Source organism: Xenopus laevis, chromosome 2L (genome assembly GCF_017654675.1).
Source record: "Xenopus laevis strain J_2021 chromosome 2L, Xenopus_laevis_v10.1, whole genome shotgun sequence".
In the NCBI taxonomy this organism is placed as follows: Eukaryota; Metazoa; Chordata; class Amphibia; order Anura; family Pipidae; genus Xenopus; species Xenopus laevis.
The window spans coordinates 798,666-818,146 of record NC_054373.1 but is presented as its reverse complement, the minus strand read 5'-3'; the positions used below and the strand labels follow the sequence as shown (position 1 = coordinate 818,146).

The 19,481-nt window shown below is 43.2% G+C and overlaps 1 protein-coding gene across 5 annotated transcripts; it reads right to left on the bottom strand.

The window, feature by feature from the left end:
* Positions 1 to 12,240: 12,240 nt before the first annotated feature.
* Positions 12,241 to 17,546, bottom strand: timmdc1.L (translocase of inner mitochondrial membrane domain containing 1 L homeolog). Of its 5 annotated transcripts, none has more exons than XM_018245220.2 (8): positions 17,501 to 17,546; positions 14,959 to 15,089; positions 14,124 to 14,289; positions 13,283 to 13,371; positions 13,133 to 13,200; positions 12,929 to 13,007; positions 12,730 to 12,840; positions 12,241 to 12,654 (listed from the first exon to the last, which is right to left on the bottom strand). In XM_018245220.2, exons 2-8 carry the CDS (start codon positions 15,069 to 15,071, stop codon positions 12,510 to 12,512), a joined length of 771 nt encoding a protein of 256 aa, XP_018100709.1. In that variant the 5' UTR covers positions 15,072 to 15,089; positions 17,501 to 17,546; the 3' UTR covers positions 12,241 to 12,509.
* Positions 17,547 to 19,481: the final 1,935 nt, after the last annotated feature.

The following is a 19,481-nucleotide window of genomic DNA, read 5'->3' as shown; positions in this document are numbered from 1 at the left end:
TATTCTTATATACCCCTAGATGGCAGTGAAAGATGTAAAATACAAGCCATTCTTAAAAGTGCAACTCCGACACATGACTCTAATTAATAAGGCCATGATCCTTCTAGAAGCAACTGCAATTTATTTCTTTATTTAGGGGCAAATTTACTAATGGTCGAATATTGAGGGTTAATTAACCCTCGATATTCGACTGTCGAAGTTAAATCCTTCAACTATTGAATTCGAAGGATTTACCGCAATTTGTTCGATTCGAAGGATTTTAATCCATCGATCGAACGATTTTTCCTTAACCAAAAAAAGATTGCTAAGCCTATGGGGACCTTCCCCCTAGGCTAACATTGGGTTCGGTAGCTTTTAGGTGGCCAACTAGGGTGTCAAAGTTTTTTTTAAAGAGACAGTACTTCAACTAGCGAATGGTCGAATTTGAACGATTTTTAGTTCGAATCGTTCGATTCGAAGTCGTAGTCAAAGTAGCCAAAAAAAACATTCGAAATTCTAAATTTTTTTTATTCTATTCCTTCACTCGAACTAAGTAAATGGGCCCCATAATGTTCTTGTGTGTGTTTTTTTTCTCTCTTTTCACTTTGATTTCTGTTTACATGCTTTATCCTGTATATGGATTTTTGTGATTACTCATTGTCATTGTTCCTGTATCATTCTTTAAAAGAGAAAAAAAGAAAAATAACAGAAAAAAATAAAAAATAATAAAATTCAAAAGAATTTTATTGGACTTTTTTGTATACATTATTTCTCTTCAAAGGAACTTGTGTTTCCAAGGGGGAGGGGCACTTACCTTTCTATGTCACATCCTGTATCGCGCCTTAAAAATGCTCATTGACTAATTTGTTTCACACTTGACAAAGAGCCGCACACGGCTCGAAACCTGTTCTGCTAAAAGTAAACCACTGGAGTTGAGAGATTTTTTTGGATAAGTGAAATATCTCTATATAAAATATATATATTTGGTATTGGTGTGTTCAGGAGACATTCAACTTTCCACATTGGCTGTGTTCTCATACATAAAATTTATTATGTTTCTGGCTACACAGCAGCTTGTTTATATAAACTATAGTAGTACTTATCTGTTATCTACTGTGTATCCTGTGCTTGAATGGCTGCCCCCATGGCTACACAGCAGCTTGTTTATATAAACTATAGTAGTACTTATCTGTTATCTACTGTGTATCCTGTGCTTGAATGGCTGCCCCCATGGCTACACAGCAGTTTGTTTATATCAACTATAGTAGTACTTATCTGTTATCTACTGTGTATCCTGTGCTTGAATGGCTGCCCCCATGGCTACACAGCAGCTTGTTTATATAAACTATAGTAGTACTTATCTGTTATCTACTGTGTGTCCTGTGCTTGAATGGCTGCCCCCATGGCTACACAGCAGCTTGTTTATATAAACTATAGTAGTACTTATCTGTTATCTACTGTGTATCCTGTGCTTGAATGGCTGCCCCCATGGCTACACAGCAGCTTGTTTATATAAACTATAGTAGTACTTATCTGTTATCTACTGTGTATCCTGTGCTTGAATGGCTGCCCCCATGGCTACACAGCAGCTTGTTTATATAAACTATAGTAGTACTTATCTGTTATCTACTGTGTATCCTGTGCTTGAATGGCTGCCCCCATGGCTACACAGCAGCTTGTTTATATAAACTATAATAGTACTTATCTGTTATCTACTGTGTATCCTGTGCTTGAATGGCTGCCCCCATGGCTACACAGCAGCTTGTTTATATAAACTATAGTAGTACTTATCTGTTATCTACTGTGTATCCTGTGCTTGAATGGCTGCCCCCATGGCTACACAGCAGCTTGTTTATATAAACTATAGTAGTGTGTCTGAAGCAAACACACCAGTTTTACCAGTGCAGCACAACACTACATTATATTTTCATTACTTTAAAAACACTTTCAGTTTTTGGTGTTACTGTTCCTTTAAGAAGCACAAACCTCTCCACCTGACCAAAAATGTAAAATCATCCACTAAAGAAAGTCAAGAAGCCTTTTTTTTTTTTTTATAGATTTCATATTACCAATAAGAAAACCTCCCTTGGTTAATGTTGCTTTAATTGGTTGTCTCTTTTGTTATTTCCTTCTATTTATATAACACACATTGTCACATAATTCTCTGCCAAACTGGAGCCTACAGATGTAGGGATGTGTAAATCAGCCACTCCTAGTTAATCAGGCAGGCAAATCCTGTTCTAGACACCTCAAATGGGTCCTAAAGGGGACTTGAGTCAATGCTCTGCCTTAAAGGACCAGTAACACTAAAAAGTTTTGTAATAAAAAATCCATCCCCCCCCCACGAATAATAGGTCTACCCTGCATAAAGTTTATTAAAATCCATACTTTATTGAAAAAATACTGTTTGAAAACACTACTTCCTGTGTACTGCAAAACGGCGATCAGGCGACTCACTCTGCAGCTCTGCGCTCTGCATCTTCCCCCTAACCCGACTTCTGCCAAAACCGGAGCCTAAGCGCTACAACTGTGACAGCAGCCAATGGAAAACCTGTTTATGTTCCATATCAGCCAAATGCATATCTTTCCTTTGTATGAGAGCACTCCTACGACGACATGTTTATGCCTGACCTGTTGTATATGTTATATTCTAGCTAAGTTTATTAAGCCCAGAGTCCGCAGCAGCTCCGACTATTATTAATAGTGAGTAACGCCTTCCTACCTCAGCTAATTTTCACACAGTGCAACCATTTCCCGTCACAGCACAGCACACCATGTCCAACACCGAGCAGCTCTCCGTCTTCTTTCTCTCAGCCGGGTTATTACCTCCTGTCTACGCTCAGCTGACTCGCACTGACAACCACCCTTCTGACTGGCGGAACGCCGTGACGATTCCAACTACATACGCCATGTTTGCTAAGGGCAAGTCACTATCCAGGGACAACGGAAATAGAAGAATCGCGCGGAATGGAGGGAATGATGTCAGGGGCCTCTCCTGTGACGGGAAATGGTTGCACTGTGTGAAAATTTAGTGTTACTGGTCCTTTAAGCTATGCCCCTGCTGTTCTCAATAGTGACCAGTAGACGGCACTGTGTTAAAGTATAAAACCCTTTGAAGCCATACTCTCAGGGTCCATCTTGCACTTACTCTAGCCTGAGTAGGCAGAGCTCGAGTGGAACTCAGAAAGGTCAGGTCTAGTAAGAATAGGCTACTCACCTTAAGAGGTCACTCTAGGAGTGACAGACAGACAGGTTATTTAGCTGAGCAGCTCAAGACTCCGACGAGGAGAGTCAGAGGGATTGAGACCCCGTGTACTAATAGCCCAGAAGTAGGGACTAAGTGTGTAGACTTAGGGATGAATTAATTCCCCTGGGTTCCACTTAGGGAAAAGGCTGAAAGCTGGGTGTACCTTCATTGCTGCTGTGTATGTTCCCTTCCCTGTGGGGACTAATACTGACCAAAGGTGCTGTGAGTATATGTCTATTCACTGATCTGTATGATCCTGCTTTGCTATTATGTACACTCCATTGAGGATTGTATTGTTCAATAAATATGTTCATGGTTAAGTTATAAGAACCACTGGCACCCAATTCTTGCACCCTGCATCTAGTTACAGTTACACTTACACCCCTCATCTAGTTACAGTTACAATACATCCTGCCTCCACATCGTTTGCGAGGGCTCACTCCCTAAGATTTAAGGTCTCATCCGGAGCACAATATTGGGAGTGGAGCTCATAGAAAGAGAATGGTGCACTCATTTTACTATAACGCTACACAAACTATCACATTCACATGAACTATGGTTATTTTTATCAGGACTAGTGAAACAGGGGAGAAGGAATTGTGCATTTATCAAGCCCAGGCCCGGATTTGGCGAGGCCACAAAGGCCCGGGTCTAGGGGCGGCAGAATATTAGGGGCAGCATGTTGCCCAGCTGACTGGTGCAGGCGGCTGGGTGCTAGGACCATGCGGCCGGGTGCCTGGGTGCCCACCCTATAAAACCAGTGCTGATCAAGTCCCTCTCTTTTGTATGTTTTTAGCTAATTTGGCCAATCAGATGCACTTTCATTGTACTTTACTCGGTCTTGGAGTGTTCCAACAACTCTTCTTTTTGTATATTTTTGTACTTTAGCAGTTGTTCTGCAGGAAGAATGGCCAAACTTCCATGTAGTTTCAGCAACCTCCACACCCGTCCCTTTAAGGTCTTATGTTTTTAAAAATAGTAGAGTATTAAGCCTGTGGAACATGTGGTCTTGGCAGTCTCTCTCCTTTAAAGCTAATGGCTGGGGAGTTGTGATGGACAAATTTATCGGCAGGTGCAAATTTCCGTGTTTTATTGCCAGCGAATAAATCACCGAAATGGCTGCGAATATTCGCCGGTGAATTCTGATGCCGTCGACATTTACCACATGCCCATTGTATTTAATGCAATTGGATAGAATAGGCGCTTGTCAAAAAGAGGAGGCACTGCAAGGTACAAGCCACTCATAAGCATCAACAATACAAAGGCTACATTGGACTTTGCTAAAAAAAAAACATGTAAAAAAGGCAACACAGTTGTGGAAAAACATTCTTTGGACAGATGAAACCAAGATGAAGCTCTAGCAGAATATGCTGAATATGCTTTAATCAACAAAAGCTGCAAGAACAGACTGTCCAATAGAAGCTCTGAAAAATGAAATTAATTTATAATGCTTACAAAATTATGAGATGATGCCCAGGTAGCTGCCCTGCAGATTGTCTCTGAAGAGACTTCTGTTGCTCAATAAGCTGGAACACTCCTGCTAGAATGTGCCTTCAAGCCTGAAGGTGATGGTCTGTCCTGCTCTGTATATGCCTTGGAAATAGCTTTAGTAATCCAACTTCTCAAGGTTCTCTTAGATGCAGGTTCCCCTTTTCTTGCACCTGCGGGAATAATGAATAGTCTCCTAGATTTCCTAACTTCCTCTGTTCTTTGAATGAAGCTTGGAGACACCTATTGAGATCTAAAGGACTCTCCTCTCTAACTGAAGGCATAGATGGAAGAACAATAGGTTTATTAAGATGAAAATTAGACACCACCCTTGGTAAAAAAAAGACAGGCCTAGTTTCAAGACCACCTTCTCCTCATGGAAAACTGTATAGGGCTGATCCACAGACAAAGCTTGCAGCTCTCCAACTCGTCTAGTCAATGTCAAGGCTACCAGTAAAATAGTCTTCAGAGACAATGGGCAGAGGGAAATATCAAGACCCAGCTCAATGGGGGGCCTTAAGGACCAGAGGAAGATCCCATGGAGGAGCAATTTTTTTCAATGGAGGTCTGATTCTCAGAACGGCTTTAAAAAACGTATCAGTTAAAGACTCCTCTACCCATTTCTCGCCTAATACCGCAGATAAGGCTGAAATTTGAACCTTCAAAAGAACTGAGACTCAATCCATAATCAAGACCAGAATTGAGAAAAGAAGGGTTCAGGGGATACCCAAGCCTCAGACCAGGAAGCAAAACGGTCCCAGATCCTATGATAGGTGGAAGAAGTACCCACTTTCCTGGCCTTCATAAGTGTTTCGACCACCCGATCAGAGCAACCCTGTTGTTTAAGTCAAACTTTTCAATCACCGAGCCACTATATTGAGGGTTACTGAATCCAGGTGCAGGCACGATCTCTGAATTAATAAATCTTGAGCCACTGGCAATTTCAAAGGTGATTGGATCGTCAGACGCCTCAGTAGTGGGCCTATGTGGCCAATATGGGAGGATTACTATGGCATCGATCTGAGGAAAAAAAAATCTTCTTCAGGACTCTGGAATTAGTGGAAGATTTTCCCAGCTCTGTGATAGAGCATCCACTGCTCTTGTTGATGGAAAATGGAAGAAGAAAGTCTTGATCTTGAAATCCGAGGCCATCAGATCTATCTGGAGAGGCCCCAGTGAGCCACAATCCACTGAAATACCTTTGAGTTCAGCTCCCATTCCCACTTGTCTTTATCTATCCAACTCAGAACATTTGCCTGATAGTTCAAGACTCGTGGAATGTGGATGGCCATTAAATGGGACTGCGCCCAAGCCATGATTGGAATGCTGCCTGTGCCTCCCTGCTTCCTTATATATGACACCGCTGAGGCATTGCCCAACCTGATCTTCACTAACAGGCCCATCAGGATTGGCCTGAAAGCAATCAATGCTTTCCGAATTGTTCTCAACAAATCTTTCTTCCACACCCCCTGGGCTTCTGTACTCCTTCTGTATGGGCTCTCCAGCTTGTGCCGGATGCATCAGTAAAAACCTTTATCCATTCAGACTTCACCAGGGGAAAAACCCCTGCAAAAATTCACTGGGTCCTGCTACCACACCAGATGAGACTTGAACTAAAGATAGATTTTCTGTGACCAATCTTTGAGATACTAATTCCAGTGAAAGGTCATAGAATGCTTATATGTTCTTTCCTTGTATGTTCCTGCACACTTGATAAAGGGCCTAGCCCAAAACATGTAGTGATTTCCACTTCCCCAATAAAATATTTGCATTCTAAGACTACTTGCACTTCAACTCTTCTTCTGACTGATTCCAGTGAGCCAGGAATCACCTCTGAACAGGCCTCATTCTCCACCTCGCCCACTTCACAAGACTTATGGTAGAAGTTAGAAGACCCAGAAACTCAGGGAGTTCCCTGGCTTGCAAAGAATTGAGATTCTGGAGACGCTTCACCTCGGAGGTAGCTTGAGAATTCTCTGCTGGGATAAAGAACCAATCCCAGCCTGGTGTTGAAGAGAGCCCCCAGGAATATAATCATCTGTGTGGATACTGGTTGACTCCTCTCTTTATTCAGAACCCAACCAAATGTATAAGAGTTGACCTCATCAACAGTACCTAGTTCTTGAGCGTCTCTGGATGTCTTGCTACAATTAGAAGATAGACTTCCAATTCCACTTTCCTCAGTTTGGTAATGAGCACCACTAACACCTTAGTGCAGGTTCTTGGCAAGGTAGAAAGGCAGGCAATGAAATTGAAAACGAGACCTTTCCAGGCAAATACTTTAAGATGCTGATATTACCCTGCCACAAGAAGGTGAAGATATGCATCTTTAAGTTAAGAGAAGCTAACTAATCACCTGTGTGGAATACCAAATTTATTGTGGCAAGCGACTCCATCTTGAATTTCTGATGTTTCATACGTCTTAATCTAGAATAGGCCATAAACCTCCTGATGCCTTTGTAACTAGGAACAAGGGGAAATAACACTTAGACCCCATTGCTGAGGGGAAACTGGCAAAATTGCCTCCTTCGCAAGTAGCTGAGATACGTAGTCCTGAAAGACTGTCTTGAGACTTTTGTAAAAAGTAGGGCCTGACTCATCTCATTGTGGCTTTGGTTGAATTTTAGGGGATCTGAACAACTGACCAGAATGCCAGGCAGACTTGTATTCCTTCCCAGGCCTGTAGGATCTAGCCTCCTCTTTGTGCCTGGAAGAACCCATCTTGTCTTCTCTCTTGAAGATTTGGAAATAATATCATCCAAAGTTTTACCATACTCTTAGTGATGGAAATAAGGTAAGTAATTCAATTGTCGCATCGTGTTGCAGCATTGATGCGACACGACTATCGGATGCAGAAGATGCACGCTGCGTCTGCATCCGACAGACGTGTTGCGTCACATAAACAATGCAACACGATCAGACACACGATCCGCGCGGCGGAATCGGCCATTTAGTCCTGCCCTTACTCTCGAAGGGAAGTTTACATAAAGTATCCACATTCCAGGAGTGAAGCTCAATGCCCTTGTAGCCGCAGTGGTAATGAGATATTACAGGCTGCCAATCTTGATAAATCTACTATTGCCTTAGAACAATTCCGCTGCTTACTTCAAATCAGAAATGGCTTCACAGACTGCCTCCTTAGGAGAATTCTCCATAACAGCCTAATCAATGTTCTCTGCCCAAACAGACATTACTTTAAAAACAGACATAGCAGCTCCTGCTAACAGTGCTTTCTTAAATTCTGTCTGTCCATTGGATGCTTTAAAGTTGAAATGTTGTCAGTCAGAAGTGCAGTCTTTTTAGACAGACAGGCCACTGGAGAATCCACAGTTAGAGAATTTTCCCAGATCTCCACCAGATCTCCAGTTACTCCTAAAAAAAAGATAAAGGTTAGAAATGTTTATTCTCAACAGGAAACTCTTTAGGGCAGGGATCCCCAACCTTTAGAACCCGTGAGCAACATTCAGAAGTTAAAGGAGATGGGGAGCAACACTAGCATGAAAAATGTTCTTGGAGTGCTAAATTCAGGCTGTGATTGTCCATTTAGTAGCCCCTATGTGGATTGTTAACCTACATTGAGGCTCTGTTTGGCAGTACACCTGGTTGTAATGCAGCCAAAACTTGCCTCCAAGCCTGGAATTAAAAATAAGCACCTGCTTTGAGGCCACTGGGAGCAACATCCAAGGGGTTGGAGAGCAACATGTTGCTCACGAGCTACTGGTTGGGGATCCCTGCTTTAGGGCCTTTCGCCCACTCCTGGTCAATTATGTCCTTGATTCCTAACAGCTGAATTAGGGAAGGAATCAATTAGTCTCAAACATTCTGAACTTTCAGTTTCCTCCTCAGAGGAATGGGATTCATAATCATCTGAAATAAGGAATCTTAAACAACAGAAGTAGAACAGGTTCTTTAGAAACCATTGCCTTAGTGCAGTGATCCCCAACCAGTAGCTCGTGAGTAACATGTTGCTCTCCAACCCCTTGGATGTTGTTCCCAGTGGCCTCAAAGCAGGTGATTATTTTTGAATTCCAGGCTTGGAGGCAAGTTTTAGTTGCATGAAAACCAGGTGCACTGCCAAACAGAGCCTCAATGTAGGTTCACAATCCACATAGGGGCTACCAAATAGTCAATCACAGTACTTATTTGGCAGCTGAAGAACATTTTTCATGCTTGTGTTGCTCTCCAACTCCTTTAACTTCTGAATGTTGCTCAAGGGTTCAAAAGGTTGGGGATCCCTGCCTTAGTGTATCAGCTACAGCATTCTTGATCCCCTGAATAATAGACTCCAGATTGAAGGATATAGTAGTGGAAAGTGGAAGCAGACTCTCTTTATTTATCATGCACAGCAAATTCCTGAAAGCATGTCTGGCAAGTCTCTTATGCTTTATAGCAGGATTGACACATGCCCTACAGGGTCTGAAATCTGCACTCTCCTCCCTCCTGTGCCATTTTTTAGAAGCAGCAGGGACATAAGGAGAGTAATAATAAATGAACAGCTCTTTTCGCAAAACACTAAAATAAATATAAGTATGCCGGTACGGCACTCACCCAGTCGATTGTAAGGCAGCCTGATCCATGTTGTAGCACTGTACGGACTCCATAGGTACCCATAGGTACAGAATACTGAAGCCAAAGCTGTTTGAGATCAAAAGACCCGCCAGTGAGGTCACTTCCGGTATGCGGCTGCAGGTGGCACCAGAGCACCAAAAAGGTATGTATACAAGCAAGCCTGCCCCGGCTGCAGGGGCCTCTGCACAGTAATATATGGGCAGAGCTTCGGGTGGAGGGAGCTGCAGAACTGCACCCGGTGATCGGATTACAAGAATCCATGAGTGCCCTACCTGCAACTTCTACTTACCCACAGAAGAAAACAAAGATGAGGGGAGGTGTTGTTTTCTTCTGCTTATCCAACAGGGAGAGAGCATAGCCAAAGGTTAATATTATGCTGCCAGGGATGACCAGGAAAAATAGTTATACATACTCACACTGCTCCCTCTGTAACTGTAACTGCAACAAATGGAGTATAATTACACCATTTGAGCTTTGTATTAGAGACCTAAAGCAACAAATTGCAAAACTGCAGTCGATAATCTTGAGAGGAGTCTCTTGGTCACTGAGCAGGACCTACTGGGGTCAGATAGTTTGGGGGGAACAGGACAGCAGCATAAAGAGGAGGCAGTTAGCTGGGTGACAGTTAGGCAGAGCCTCTCTTCAGAATAATTTGATTTTATTTGTTGCTCAGATCCTAATACCTAATAGCCTGGTCCAGGGAACTGCATTCAATTTCTTTTATTCTCTGTTATTTATATGGCATTGGTGGATTTGTGTTTTTTAAGGATATTTTAGCTCTTTTAAAGAGATAGGTTATGTAATATACGAGACCACAGTCCTCAGTGTACTACTTTCTCCCCGTGCGGGGTCCCAGGGCTTAGAAAATAATAGGCAGCAGTTTCTTTGGGACTTCTCCACCTCTACACTATTTTCCTTTTCCTACTTAATTTTCCTTGAATGACGGTCCTGGTTCCTTTTTCTTAACTAATTTTGTTAATGAATTACCTTTTGATTATATAATGCACTAGCACTTGCATAAATTGTGTATTTTGAACCACACGCAGTCGGTGACTGTAATTAATTTAGCACTTGCACTTTATAACTTATTGAAATTTTAAATCTATTGTCTATAGACTCAGTATATAAATCAACAAGTCGGCACTAGAACTTGTTGTTTGTTAATTGCTTAATACTTAATTAAACTTATGAGAAGGTTTTAATTAACCAAGCAAGTTCTTTTTATCAGCACAAGCACTTTATATCTATTAATTGGTTGGTTCACGATATAATTTAGATAATTAATTTATTCGAGAGTGCGGGGGCTTTTACTATCTTTTTCTCATTTTTCAATAGTTAGAAAATCTAGTATGGGCAAAAGGAAAATGGAGGCTGATCCGGGGTTTTTATATCCCAACAGATTTGCCAGATTGTGTGAAGATGATGGGAGTGTGAACTCTGGATTGTCAGTTCTAGGTGGGGCTGATCTCCAATTGCCAGGAGACCAGTGTCTCTAGTAGTGGTGAGTAGAGTCAGGCCTAAGCAGATTGTGGTTGTAGGGGACTCAATTATTAGGAAAGTGGATAGGGGAATTTGTCGTCCGGATCGCTACAACCGAACAGTTTGCTGTCTACCTGGTGCCAGGGTTCGGAATGTGGTTGATCGGATAGACAAATTATTGGGTGGGGCTGGGCATGACCCAACTGTCTTAGTGCATATCGGTACTAATGACAAAATAAATGGTAGATGGATTTCAGGGATCTAGGAAGGAAGGGTTTGGGTTCCTAGAGCACTGGGCTGATTTTTCCTTGGGGTACAACATATACAGTCGTGACGGATTGCACCTCAATGGAAGGGGATCGAATGGCATTCAAGGGGTGTTTAAACTAGGCAAGGGGGTGGGTGAGATAAAGAATTATTGGAAGCTAGGGTAGACGGGGCAGTGGGGTTAGTGAGGGGTTATGGGGGGAGGACTAAATCAGTAGAATGACTTGCTTCAATTTATTTTTTAACAACCCATTTGGGTTTATACTGAATTGCTTATTAAAGGGGTAGTTCACCTTTAAATTAACTTTTAAAATGATGTAAAAGATTATCGGAGTCACAACCTCCTCTTGTGAAATGGGGTTCAGACTCCCACACTGGAAATGACACCAGAGGGACTTCTGCACAACTGCGTCTGATTTTGGGCACAATGTGCGTTTAATTCAATTTATTGGAGAATTAGGGATTGGGGAAGCCCATTGGGCCGTGCATCCCCCATGTACCTCTGATAAACATCTGGACTAGTACATAAAGTCTCTCTGATTCCCCCATTACTGACACCCCATCTCTTCCCACATATACTGATCTGAGCTCTCCCAGAGGGACAGATATAATCCCAATATAATCCCCCCACAGTGATTGATATAATCCCCATATAATACACAAATGCCATGAATATCTTGTAAATTATATCCTTATAAACGGTGAGTTCTGATGTCATCAGTTATAAACGGTGAGTTCTGATGTCATTTCTGTCACATGACTCACTGAAACTTGTGTATTATAATAAAGTAGCCCCAGTTGCAAAATATGAGGATATTAGAAGTTACCTCGGAGTTCCATGACCTGTATAAAAACACTCAGCCTTCGGCCTCGTACTTTTATATGGTCATGAAACTCCTCGGTAACTTATAATATCCTTATAATTTAAAGAGGGGGTACTTTATTCACTATAAAGACCCCACACCTCCCTACTGTAACCAGTATAATCCTATTTACTTACCTCTCCCCACATGGAATAGTATAATATCAATGGAATATATGGCAGATACTGGCCTTCATCCCAACCCACAGTGACCCCCAACATAATCCCAATACACAGCCCTCCATCTCTTCCCACAGTGACTGATATAATCCACATGCCCCCAAGTCTGTTCCTAGACTGACACTTAAATACCCAAATAATGACCCAATGAAAGAACTGCCACACTGGATCATTTCCTATTGGATTTATTCACAAGCTGATTGGCTGCTTCATACATGAGACAACTCACTGGTACCACTGAATAATGTCTTTACCTGTGAGGGATGTTGCTGTGAGTTTGGTCAGGTGACCTGCCAGGGGCAGATAATCAGTTCTCCTCCCTAGGTCGGGGCATCAGTCCATCCAAGTCTCTGAGAGATGCCCTTTCCTGGGGTTCCACTGCGTTCCCCCAGCTCTTGGTGCCAGGGTTCTGAATTGTTGGACCCATTTCTTGGGGTATTACCTCCCCTCTTTGGGGCTCACTGCTGGGTTTCTGGGCAGCTGGAGGAGCTCTTGAATCTTCTCCACTTGCTGCTCCAGGGGATCCTGCTGGGAGGTTTCCATCTCCTCTAGAACCTCATCTGTGACCTGCAGCCGGGCACTCCTGTGGGGGTGAAAGGGTTAAGGGGCCGAGGAAAGAAGTAGTAATGGGGTGTCAGTAGAAGGGGTCGGAGCTCACCATTCCTGCACTTTATTCTCATAGAGTTCCTGGCGCTCTCGTCGTTTCTTCTCGCGGATACTTTCCCCGGAAATCGACTGTAACCCCGAGATCAAGGCGCCGGCTGGGACTCTGTGTGACAGAGAGTCAATCATTGAGGATACAAATTGGGGGGCAAAGCCCATTCATCAGAGGCAGGGGGGTGCTCCCCAAAACTTACCCCAGTGCTGCTCCAATAAGTGACCCACTCAATAGACCAACGAGTCCCAGGTTCAACCTGAACAGCCCCCCAGTGACAGCTGTGAATGAAAAGAAAGATACTGAGGTGCAGCCTTAATTGCCCCCACCCTGCTGGGCACATTGACTGATGGGAAAGATGAGAAGTCACTCAGTGGGGGGGTTAGTACATTAGTCAGTGACTTACCCCCAGCAGCCGCATAGTGACTCAGCGCCAGCTTATCCCGATACACAGTCAGGCCGGTACTAACTGAGCTGTAACACAGACATTATTATTATGGGATGTACTGAGTGTCAGCAAGTAATGATCATGTATGTACTATAGGGGGGCACTCACTTAAAGATGGTGACAAAAGCTGCCACCCTCCATCCCCAGCGCCAGCCATAGCGAATGAACCCCCGGAGGGCGGCATTGTGAGCTGATCTCTGCAAAGAGACACAATGGACTAGTAACTGGACTAGTAACATGTACAGCAGGGGGTAAATAACAGGACATGTACAACATGGGATACTGAAAAGATGAGGTTACAGGGGCAATAATCACTATGGCTCACAACTGCATGTACTGTAAGGCTGAGTAGTGAGGTCACAAGTGCATGTGCTGTAAGGCCCAGTAGTGAGGTCACAAGTGCATGTGCTGTATGGCTGAGTAGTGAGGTCACAAGTGCATGTTAACAAGGGCTGAGTGAAGATGTCACAAATGAATATAACTAAGGGCTGAGCAGTGAGGTCACAAGTGCATGTAACTAAGGGCTGAGCAGTGAGGTCACAAGTGCATGTGCTGTAAGGCTGAGTAGTGGGTCACAAGTGCATGTGCTGTAAGGCTGAGTAGTGGGTCACAAGTGCATGTGCTGTAAGGCTGAGTAGTGAGGTCACAAGTGCATGTGCTGTAAGGCTGAGTAGTGAGGTCACAAGTGCATGTGCTGTAAGGCTGAGTAGTGAGGTCACAAGCGCATGTAACCAAGGGCTTAGTGAAGATGTCACAAGTGCATGTAACTAAGGGCTGAGCAGTGAGGTCACAAGTGCATGTGCTGCACAGACTGGGAGTTGCAGTTCCAGGCACACTAAGCACTGGGGAGAGGTCACATGTGCAGCTATACCAATAGTGTGAGGTTACAAGTGAATTTATGAGCTTGGGGTTCAGATTAAACAGACAGATCCCCGATTCCCCAACTCACCACGGCCTCCACTCTGTGCTGGTAAATCTGGGCCTGGCTCTGCTGGATGTACCGCTCCTTACTGTGCCGCGCTGCAGGGAGACCCCCATAGATCCCGCCCAGCAGGGCCCCCGTCACTGCACTCTTCACTATAGACCCCACCTCCTCCGGGTAATGCCCCTGCTCACTGCACCAAGGAATGGGGGGAGACACGTGAGAAACACTGAAACTTTGTTTTTACTTTCTAAATCAGAGAGAAACTGTGAAAGGTCAGAACATTCCAACTCTTTGCAGTAACACACGGGTGGGAGTTGCCATACTGACCCCTCTTCTGCATAACAAGCTGTGTAACTCCTCCCCTAACGGAAATAAATAGTGGGCTGGGCTATCGTTGTTATTGAGACGCCTCCACTGGGGTTTTTCCTTCTCTCTATGAGCCCAAAACTTAGCGGCTTTTTTTATCTCAGATCATGTAATTGGCCAAGATCCAAGAGCAAATAAGGGGCCCGGGTTATTATGACTGAATGGGCCCCTGTGCTATAGTTTCTTTGTTTCCTTCTGTATCGGCTCAATGGGAATATAAAAGTCATTGAATAATGAATCCCCTTTGTGCCCCCTGACTTTCTGATCCCAAATGCAGAGCTATAGGGGCAGCCTGTGATGTTCTGGGGGGGCACAACAGTAGCGCACCCCCCTACTGGGCAAGTGTCACACACACTGGAGATGCCAAAGCTGCACAATATGGTGGTACACTACAAATACTTGTTACTAATAGTAGTAATAATAATAGTAATAATAATAATAGTAATAATAATAAAGGCCAGACTGAAGGGCAGAAACACAAAGTGGCACCTACTTGGGCTGGAAAAGCTCTCGGATCCGGTCCCAGCCGCTCTCTGGGGTCTGTGGGTTGCGAATAGAAGTGGGAAGAGGAGGGTCCGGTGATTTGGGGGGGTCGCTCTGAGCCATGTGCTGGATTCCTGGGGGCTAAAGACTCACTATAAATATATATTTATTCATACGGCCCTACCTGTCAGTGCAGGACGTCTGGGGTTAAGTTCTCCTCTCTGGAGGAATTGAATTCTTTAGGCTCCTCCTCTTCCTGTGTCTCCTCTAACCTCAATTTTTTTGTTTGTTCTGCTCGGAGGTGGACATCCAAACATTCCTCCTCAAATTATTTTAATTTTTTTCATTAGATTTTATTATTTTCCATTTATTTCACCTTTTATACTGTAGGTGTGCTCTAGTTGTAGGCGAGTCCTCTTGAGTGTGCGCTCCCACAATTATGTGAGCCCCATGTGTATCTGCCTTAACTTGCTGAGCTACACACTAATTAAGGATTCCGGAAAAGCAAGTGGATTTTTTTTTTAACTGGTACAGAGGTTATCCCCCCTTTACCAAGCCGTGTGAGCCCCATTATTTGTGTGCAGCTCCACTTATCTCAGCGGGTTGATTCCCCGGGTCAATGTGAGCCCCTTCAATACAAGATGAACAGCCTGATGAGGTTGAGTTGCTTCTTAAGCTCCTTTGTGACATGTCAGAAATTAAAGAGACTAAACCAGCAATTTCTAAAGTGGATAAATATTGGGAAATACACCAAAAAAGACCAGATCTTTTCCCACAAGTCAATCGATCACTCAGACAATTTCTAGTGGTCCGATCCAGAGAAGTGCAACACTATTCCACAGAAGTTTTATGCAAAATTTGTGAAAGCTGATGATGACAAAGTGTTTTGGGTAAAATCTCCCAAAGTAGACTCAGCGATTGTCCTCTTATAAAGAAATACTACCCGTCCCACTGAGGATGTCGGATCATTCCGGGATGGAGTCGGCACTCAAGAGACTTTCTACACTCAGCCGCTATTATTCAGCTTCTTATTCAGCTTCTGCAGCTCTTAGTGTAGACGCACAGCTCGGTTTTGGGGTCATGAGTTAAAAAATTCTTCATCACACACTAACACTTCTGACACGTTAGTCAAAATCTAGCTGGCTCTTTCATTCCTAGTAAACGCATCGCTAGAAATGGCAAAAGCAGCAGCCAGATCCTCAGCAGGACGAGATACTCCTAAACACAATTATCACAACAGATCAGATAGAGGCAGACCTCCTCTAGCAAGAAATGTAAGCCCTGAAATGTCAGTCTAAGATCCCCAGGAAAGGGGGACCACCAAGTAGTGAGGATTCCTGACTCTCATCAGTCATCGGATATTCAGATATTATTTAGGAGGAGGGAGACGACAACACTTTGCACAGTTTGGCAGGAATCTAAAGCAGATTCTTGGCTTCTCAGAACTCTCTCTCTGAAGGTCACAAAATTGTTTTCAACAAGTTCCCTCCAAATCACAGATTTGTACCTTCCAAAATCCCTTCAGATCCAATCAGAGCTGCGGCCGTGTCAAATATTCGACAAGTTGAGTTAAACAAAGGGGGAATTAGTCCAGTTCCACCCAAGGAACAAATTGCGAGGATTCTATTCAAACCTCTTCCTCGTCCTTGTATCTATATATATATATCTATCTATATATCTATATATCTTTATATCTATAGAGACTCCTCGGCTCATTGTGTGAAACAGTAAGAGACAACGTGAGACTGGAGGGTCCCGGGAGTCACAAGTGAAAGTAATAAGAGCCCTGCAGGGAGTCACAATGTTGTGATACACAAAGCTCAGTCTATTCACTATCAGTCACTGCTTCTCTCTCTCTTGTCCCACATATTATTCACCAGTACAACTCCCGGCACCCTGTCACAAGAAAATGCTGAACATTAACCCACTCACTGCTGCTGCCCCTTATACTGGGACTAATGACACGTCTGTTGCTATGGCAATTGCACAAGCACAGGGACCACACTCTTTCCTCCCAGTAACCGTGGGGCCAATGTCTCTGTCACTAAATGAATCAGGGTCAGACTGTCCTGCCGGGCGCCGCCATATTTACCTGTCGGTGTCACAGACGCCTGTGCGGCATTTGGAACGCAGCGCTCTCAGTGACACGCAGCGCTACACGTGACTGGCCCAGCCTGACGCGCAACTGTTCCGTCTCACGAGCCGCCATATTGGAAATAGGAGAATCTCAGCAGCTGCCAGTACAAGCGCTCCTCACTGCCTAGAATTCGTATCGTTGCCCATTACTCCCAACCGTCCCGCTTTTCTTATCCGAGCCCGCTGTCACGCATCATTGTTGAAATGCGCCGCATAGCCCTAAATAAACGTTCGGTTCTTTCCGCTTCCACATTCAGTCACGGTCTCGCGAGATGAGAATGTGACGTCACTATTAGCGGCGCGTACGTAACCGCAGCAAAGGAGAAACATGAGCGGCGGTGTTTGTACACGAGCACTGCGGGCTCTGGCCATTCCCTCACTTTATTTCATGTAAAGTTTATTTCCTTCTTATTCACCTGTACTGGGAGTAACGCGCAGTCACCTTCCCGCTATATCCCTCCTCGCTCACACTGCAAAGCATCATGGGACTATAATCCCCCTCCTCTCGTGTAATTGTGTCACTGCCCCCTAGTGGCCTCAGTCAGTCAGTGTTGGAACTGTCAGTATAATATACAGAGGGATATTCTCAGACAAGTTCTAATTGCTTTTCATTTTTTATTATTAGCGTTTTTTTTAATTATTTAGCTTTTTATTCAGCAGCTCTCCAGTTTGTCATTTCAGCCATCTGGTTGCTATGGTACAAATCCCCCTAGCAACCATGCACTGATTTGAATAAGGAATAAGGAGAACCTTCTAATACCCCCAAGGAAACCTAATAAGGAATTCTTCCCAATACCTGGTACAGTCCAATCTGACACATAGGTAACCCCCATCCCAATATAATAAAGGGGTTGTTCACCTTTAAATTAACTGTTAGTAGGATGTAGAGAGGGATATTCTGAGACAATTTGGTTTTCATTTTTTATTATTTGTGGTTTTTGACTTATTTAGCTTTTTATTCAGCAGCTCTCCAGTTTGCAATGTCAGCCATGTGGTTGCTAGGGTAACAGAATCCCCTAGCAACCAGGCACTGATATGAATAAGAGACTGGAATATGAATAGGAGAGGACTGAATAGAAAGATGAGGAATAAAAAGTAACAATAACAATACATTTGTAGCCTTACACAGCATTTGTTTTTTAGATGGGGTCAGTGACCCACAATTTAAAAGCTGGAAAGAGTCAGAAGAAGACAAATCATTTAAAAAACAAAAACTATAAAACAATAAATAACGGCCAATTAAAACATTGCTCAGGATTGGCCATTCTATAACATACTAAAAGTGAATTGAAAGATTTTGTCTTCTGATTTCTTGTAGAAATGTCGCATTGTGTAACTGCTGTTGCTCCTCTGTCCTACACAATATTGTGACTATATTGTCTCATGGTTTTACTGGAATTTCACAACAAGACGGCAAACAAGAAACCAATATGACAGTTGCTCCCCTGCAGTCTCGGGGTCAGACTATAAGTAACAAATTGGGGTGATCGTTCAAATGACTGAAGATGTGCTGACTATTTATTTATATTTCATGTTGTTTATTCATATAGAACTAATGTACTTGTACGTTTCCAGGAATATGATTTTGAGTCTAGAGGAGAATTACTGTCATGTTGTTTTCTTCTTTCTGTCCAGTGTGAAAAATCCAATGAAATATTTCATACCTCCCAACTGTCCCTTTTTCGGAGGGACAGTCCCTCTTTTGACAGCTCAACCCACAGTCCCTCATTTGTACTGGAAAGTCCCTCTTTTCTCTGCACTGAACAGCCAGAAAAAGAAACAAAGTTTCTCACTTAATTGGCTTTTAGCAGAGAGCCCAGAACAGCTAACAGGTGCAAATAAGATACTTTGTAACAATTTTGAGACACAAAAACAAAGTTTAGATAAGGAGAAATATTTTCAAACTTTCATAACCTGCCAAATTTTGTAAAATTAACATGGTAATTAGGGGGTGTGGCCACAGAAAGGGGGGTGGTCAAAAACATTTTGCTGCGCTACATGTGGGAAATTTTTTTGTCCCTCTTTTTACTTCCAAAATGTTGGGAGGTATGATATTTGAAAACAAAAGGAACAAGAACATAGAATAAGAAATGTTGAAATAGTCGACACATTTTCAATCGATTAACAAACAGAATTATAATAAAGTGAATATATAAACAATAATGAAATAAATGATCCAGTGGATGATAAAGAAAGAGAAAAACATAAATGGGATTCTCCAACTGGCACATGTTCTACATACAGAGAAACCCAAATATTTCATCCCTGTTTCTGGACCCCCAGGAATCACTGCCAGTTCAGTGGGTTCTGGAACTTTCACATTAAACATCGTTTTGCCTCTTTCCCACTTTTATTTTCCCCTTGAACCAACGAAGCTGCAGCTTTTTATTGGAATGT

Bases quoted from the DNA above. Each gene is read 5' to 3' on its own strand.
- timmdc1.L (XM_018245220.2), bottom strand. From the start codon at position 15,071: ATGGCTCAGAGCGACCCCCCCAAATCACCGGACCCTCCTCTTCCCACT. The intron at 12,841-12,928 runs GTAAGTTTTGGG...TCTGTCACACAG, and splicing joins CTTATTGGAGCAGCACTGGG to AGTCCCAGCCGGCGCCTTGA. The intron at 12,655-12,729 runs GTGAGCTCCGAC...TCACCCCCACAG, and splicing joins GAGAATAAAGTGCAGGAATG to GAGTGCCCGGCTGCAGGTCA.